We start from the raw sequence: 6181 nt of genomic DNA, 5'->3' as shown, positions 1-6181 counted from the left end.
AGTTGGGGGCGGGGTTAATTGGTGCTGGAATGAAGTCGATAAAGGCGGGGCTTAGAAACACAAGTCCATGTGCGCCTACTGTTATTTATTTCTAACACATTGGGAAATTAATCTAAACATTATTTATTTATTAAAAAAATATTGTTTTAATTTTTAATGTTTATTAGCTTAAAATTATTTATTTGTTAAGACCCACTCAGATGAAAATCGATTTTTTATTGTTTTTAACATGGCATTTTTCCACTATGGAGGATATATATTCAGAAAAACTATTCCTGAATATCAATACATCTAATATGTTGCTGAACTAAAATAATATATACCTGAAGCTATAGCAAAACTAACTTAAAATACTTTTTTCCCCACTAAAATTGCTCAAACGCAAAGCAAGGTGGTCTAAATTTCCCCAATCTAGTGTGCATTGATGCACATTGGCTTTTTGCAGAGACTTCTGGGAAATTTCTAGAGTACTTGATTTTGGAATTGTAGATTCGGAAAGCTCTACAAAATGATGCACACAATAGATTTTGCATTATGTTGTGATTAGTGAACCAATTCTGACACAACCTTACACTTCACCAGCGGTCCCGCCTACAATTTAATGAACTCCTGCTGCTCTGCAGAAACTATGTCCAACAAAACAACTGATTTCTGTCTGAAATTACTGCATTATCAAAGTAAAAAAAAAAAAACAGGGAATGCTTCAAATATAGATTAAAATATGATTGGAGTGGGACTTTTAAGAAGTAATATTAAAAGCAATGTTAGCCAACTTTATTAGCAACGAAATCGGATTATATTTTAGCATTTTAGTGGGCTACACTAGGCCTTTTGCATTGACGAGTAGCCAGTAAAGCAACATGTTTCACTTCTTTCGTCCACTCTATTAGAAGATGAGCTCATCAGTCTGAATTGTTCTCATGCAGAACGGTGAGCCATCCGCCCGTTCACATGTTGATTTATTGAGATGAAAACATTTTCCTCAATCAATCTGGCAGAGCTCCGAGCACAGACTGTCAGCGCGGAGCTGCCAACCATGAACGCTAAACGCTTAGAGGTTGCAGGTTGTGAAACCACAACAATGGGAACAGATTGCAAACCAAACGTGGAAATCTGATGTCTTCATATATCTGTGTGTGCGATGCAAGTGCAGCATCCATTAAAAATGTCAAAGTGAAACCTTAAAATAGAGCTGAGTTTTGTTTCGCTGTAGCCTGCTGCTCTTGCAGACACACTAACTGGCTATATTTATGTCATTACATAATGTCAAAGTGTTCATTGGTTAAACTGAGGTGACCCAGTTAAGACAGGAACCTGGCTTGATTTAGAGGATTCAAAGAGAGAAGAAAGGGCACAGCTGTGCATTCCTATAGTAACAGTAGTTCCTCTTAACTACATTATGCACACATTTTCTTCTATATTTAAAAATCTAATCTTAAACAGGAGTTATAAACACAGGATACGTTCCATTAAATAGCTGTGCGGTTAATCTGAAATGAGCGTTGACTACACCTGAGCGCCAGCCATTAATTACAATATGGGCGGCCTCCTGCTGCGCCTCTCAGTGTGTGCAAAGTGAATACAAATGTGCAACCTTCCAGGTCTCTGTAAAGCAGCGGGCCAGTGTGCGTTTGTGCCACCTGCTGCGGCCCTCATTTTAGTGTGCATGCAGGCGTCTGGGCAGATAATCCAAAAGCGGGGGTGAAGGCCTCCCGCTGAGACAAATGCACACGCACGCTCGGACGTAATTATAAAACTCAAACTGGCTAAATCCATAAGTACAGTAATGAGTGCTGTTATTGTGCTTCCAAGTATTCAGGATTAAGTTAGTGGCTTGACATTTGAAAAGACATTAAATAAAAAATAAAAAAGACACATTTTCACTTTATGGTAATTTTTACTGATTGATTTCTGCAACATGCAAACATTTTGCATGTGTTTGTGAGTTTATGTGTGGCAGGAAAAGGGAGAAAAAAAAAGTCTCACAGGAGGTGATGAGCAAGCAGCAGCGAATCAGGTCGCTCATGCCACTAATGATGATTGGAGGTGGATTTGAGGGGAGGGGGTTCTCTTAAAGGCACGGTGGGCTCTGGTCTAAGATGAGTGCTGAAGTAGGAGAGGATGAAAGAAATTATAGTTAATGATGAAATGTAAGCAGCAGCTTTCAACTGAAAAAAGCAGATGAGAATATGGAAAGGAGGGTGTTCAGTGGCTCTGTGATGCAAACAAACAACTGTGTATACAAAAATAACCTTTAAAAGTACAATTTACAAAAAAAAAACAAAAAAAAAAACAGACCATATTATTATTATTATCACCATTAATATTATTATTACAATCTTACTCATTGCCCATCATAGTCGAAGAAAGTGGCCGGCTGGCAGTGTATGCTTTTCTTCCACCAACCATTTAAAAACAACATTATATCAATCTGTTAAGTATATAGTTTGAACATAAAAAATTAAAAACAACCCCTGAAATATTTGCCAGATGCAAAAACAAGAGGGTGGCAGAATAATTTACACTTTAGGGAGAAGAATCTTTATCATCATCATGCATTGACTTTCTTACATCTTCTGTTATTAGGAATAATTAAGAGATAGTATAAAAAATTGTAATACTATAAGCCTAAACTGCCCTGTACAGTGCTTTCTCTTTATAAAATGTACTGTAAATCATGATAGGTAATGAGAGATATGTTTAAAAAAAGAAAGAGAAAACAGTAGTTTTGGGTCCCTGTTGGATCGTTGTCCCACACACGTTTAAAGCAGGTCAAGAACAACCAGTGTGATTCGTGTAGGTTTCATTTTCATCTGTCCAGAATTTCAAGTGTTTCAGGCGTAACATTCAAACTCCGAAACACTGAGGTTTTATTGTGAAAAGCTAGGACTTTCTTGATCGTCGATTACTGAAAGGCGAGAAAATAAAAGCATGTAAGAATGGAGAACCGGAGGACAGTCATCGGCTGTCTTCTCTGGGAGGTGGATTAAGGCAGACTTAGGGTCCCAGCAGTGAGAGCCAGAGTCATAGAGCTAATGAGTTTGCCCATTACTGATGTGCTTAATGCAATATTACCTCTGATGTGATAAATCTGGGGACTGGAAACTCCTTTGTCTCAAAGCTCTTTGCTTTTCCCAACAGGTTATAGAAAGATCGGGTGGATGGAGAGGAGATAAATTACATTTATTCTTATTTTATTAAGAAAAAAAAAGGAGCAGCACACTTTGAGCTGCTTCCTACCATTTCTAAACACTTCCTGCTTTTAGCTAAATCACAGACTCACGAGATATTTCAGCAGCATAAACGTATATTTACTCACCTTCTGAGATTCTGCTCAGATATTTTAAAGCCAGTTAGCTTCTATCGAAACAATGAAACAATCAACACATGTTTAGCACAAAATCTACCTCTCAGCGGTGAAGAAAGCCACGTTAGCTTCTGACAAGAAGAGCTGGTGTCATGACTGCTAACACGAAAGCGGCGCCGCGGCGGGGAAGCAGGTAAACGCCGCCGCGTTTCCACTTCTGATCTATTGCAATGTAGCACCGGAAAAAAGACAGAAATACAAAGAGCTCCTTGGAAACCTCCACATACCCAACAGGAAAAAAGTTGCATCATGGGTAACAGATTATCTAAGCTCGCTTTTAAAAGATTGTTCATTCCGTGTGAGGTAGAGAGACGACCTCTACGTTTTTTTTGTGAAACCTCAGGAGTCCGCCTCCTGATCAACACTTTCTTATTTGGTTTAAAACAAAGTGTAAGAAACACTCCTAATCCCTCTTTTAGTGTAAAAAGGGAGCTTTTTTATGAAGTGTCAAAGAGAAAACAAGGCCCTTTGTTAGTCTACTATCAAGATTATCCTTTAACCATCAAGAGACTGATCCCCGCTTCACTTAACAGCAAGTTGTTTTAAAGTATGGACTCTCAACCAGGAGCTGTTCCTCTGAGTTGCTCAGCATCACTTGCAAAGGAGGAGGGTTTTAGCAGGGGGGTGCACATAAGCCCCTCCAGGGGTAAAAAAGGAGCCGTCAGTCTGTAGCAACTAAAGTTTTTTGGCAAGCCAGGTGAGACCCATAGAGTTCCTCTCCAGATACGGGACGTGCACGTCTCCATCACGTCTTCTCTGAGGGCCTTTGGGCTGATCGCCGTGGTTACCGGACCCTGAAAGGAGAGGTGCTGTTTGAGTAAATTAAAACAACATAGATTTTTCCTCATTTTTTTTACTTTTTAGAGGCAGATCTTGCACGTGCGGCCCCCAAACTGGCTCAGCAAAACCCACACTCTGCATCGAAAATCTGATGACTTTAACAGAAATCGTGTTTTCCAGCTGATGTTTCCACTTTCTTTTTTTTTTTTTTTTTTTTAAGCAAGAATCATGCAAATACATGAATCAAAAGGAGGGAGGAACTGCAGACTCACCCCCCCAATCCTGCTTGGCTTTCAGTCGCCGTGTTGGTAGCAGACGCAGGGTCAGCCGGGGATGTCATAACACAATCGGACAAATCTGAGCACAAACATACGGAGAGAAAAACGTGGAAAGAATGCCTGAGTGCTCGCAACACAAACACAGATGATGCCAAGACACTTTTTACTGACTTCTATTTAGATTGTATTCTTACAATGTTTTAACAGCAAACTCACAAAACAGACGGAAACAGTTCTGACCTTTAGAGTTTGTTCCGTGCTGCTAGATGATTTGTATTTGTGTCAAGTTAAAAAGAAAACACGATCATCGAGATAAAAGTCAGACGCTGCTTCCTTTTTTAGGATGTTGCATGTACACTGCAAATACTGGTGCGGCAGAACACAAATAAGCTTTAATTCATTTTTCTGTAAATCTTACGGCTGCACTACTGACTAATGCTGTTTCTGTTGTCGCGTGTTGGCTCATTTGTAAGCCTCTGAATGTCTGCCTCCTCTTCCTCCTTCTGCTGACTAACAACTGTGAGAATTTAGGGGGATAAACGGAAAAGAGCATTTCTGAACACAGAGACAGAAGGCGGGATCGCACCTTTCTGGGGACTGCTCCATTCAGCTGAGGCTGGTGTTCTTAAGTCGAGTGGGTCTAAAAAAAAACCATAAAAATTGAAGATTAATGTTTATAATCTAACACTCTCTGTTGCTCTTAAAACCACATCTTTGTGGAATTTAAGCCAGCAAATGAAAAGAAAAGCTGTTGTGTAAAATATCTGGAACAATCAATAACTCTCAAAGTTCATAAATTTGATTTTACAAACCAAGTTAAAGCAAAAACGCACTGTCAGCGCTTTGTAAAAATGGTGAATGCTGACCTCTAGTGTTGAAAAACTCACAAAGCATCTAATAAAGTCAACAAATTTTCATAAAAATGCTTCCAAAAAGCATGTTTTCACACAACTTTCTTCAAGAGAGAAACCCATGGACACAGCAGGAGGCTGCAGAGTGGTCGGTCTGTGAAAAGAGGCTCCCTGATGCAAGAACCATGGAGATAACAGCCTGCTAAATGAGATCAAGTGAAAATAGAAATCTGCTTTTGCTCAAATAACAGAAAACCGACCAAAAATCACCAAATCAAATACACATTTTTAAAGGACAGCCCACGCACACCTATGTGCTCACACTGAACATCACAAAACCTTGGATGATGTTTGCTTTTTTTTATCACAAACATCTCTTCCCTTCAAGAAGTCATCCATCTCTGCAGACCAGGCCAGCAAATCCACACCGCTGGACTCACACCTGAGGAGCGTGACCAATGCGAACGCACCTGTGGCCAGTAAGAAGGACTCGGGGGTCCTCTTGGGGAGGGGGGGAGGGGAGTCGTCGCTGTCCCAGCAGTCTGGGTTAAGAAGTCAGAGGTCAATCCCAGAAAATGAATAAATCAGCAAAAATAAAAGAATGTTGGTATAGAACACAATTGGCAAGTTCTCTATGTTTAAATGTAGAGAATGATGTTTCATCATCAGATAATGGCTATATAATCCAAAATCCTAAATGTGTTACACTGCACAGAGGTAATAAAGTTCAAAAGTGGCTACACAAAGCTACATTACAATAAATTCCTTTGGTGTGCTGCCATCGTGTTTAAAGACCCACTCCGATGAAAACTGTGTTTTTAATAGGGGTGTTGCGGATCACGGATTATCCGTGGTCCGTACGGATCAGAAGCCACGGTTCGGGACACGTGTGTACCGCGGACCAC

The 6181-nt window shown here is 40.0% G+C and overlaps 1 protein-coding gene across 3 annotated transcripts in view; it reads right to left on the bottom strand.

Moving 5' to 3' along the window:
- Positions 1-1877: 1877 nt before the first annotated feature.
- Positions 1878-6181, bottom strand: part of ptpn12 (protein tyrosine phosphatase non-receptor type 12) — a 41065-nt gene continuing 36761 nt past the window's right edge. The window contains exons 15-18 of one of the 3 annotated variants that reach the window (XM_024288344.2): positions 5012-5065; positions 4420-4504; positions 4225-4302; positions 1878-4161 (exon numbers count right to left, since the gene is read on the bottom strand). In XM_024288344.2, coding sequence (XP_024144112.1) covers positions 4266-4302; positions 4420-4504; positions 5012-5065 — 176 coding nt within the window. In that variant the 3' untranslated portion in view covers positions 1878-4161; positions 4225-4265. Of the gene's footprint in view, positions 4162-4224; positions 4303-4419; positions 4505-5011; positions 5066-5591; positions 5819-6181 lie in introns of those variants that run through there. The other 2 variants (XM_024288350.2, XM_024288335.2) reach the window with 2 other exon arrangements.

This window comes from Oryzias melastigma, linkage group LG23 (genome assembly GCF_002922805.2).
Source record: "Oryzias melastigma strain HK-1 linkage group LG23, ASM292280v2, whole genome shotgun sequence".
Lineage (NCBI taxonomy): Eukaryota > Metazoa > Chordata > Actinopteri > Beloniformes > Adrianichthyidae > Oryzias > Oryzias melastigma.
The sequence above is the reverse complement of the archived record's forward strand: the minus strand, read 5'-3'. Positions and strand labels throughout refer to the sequence as shown.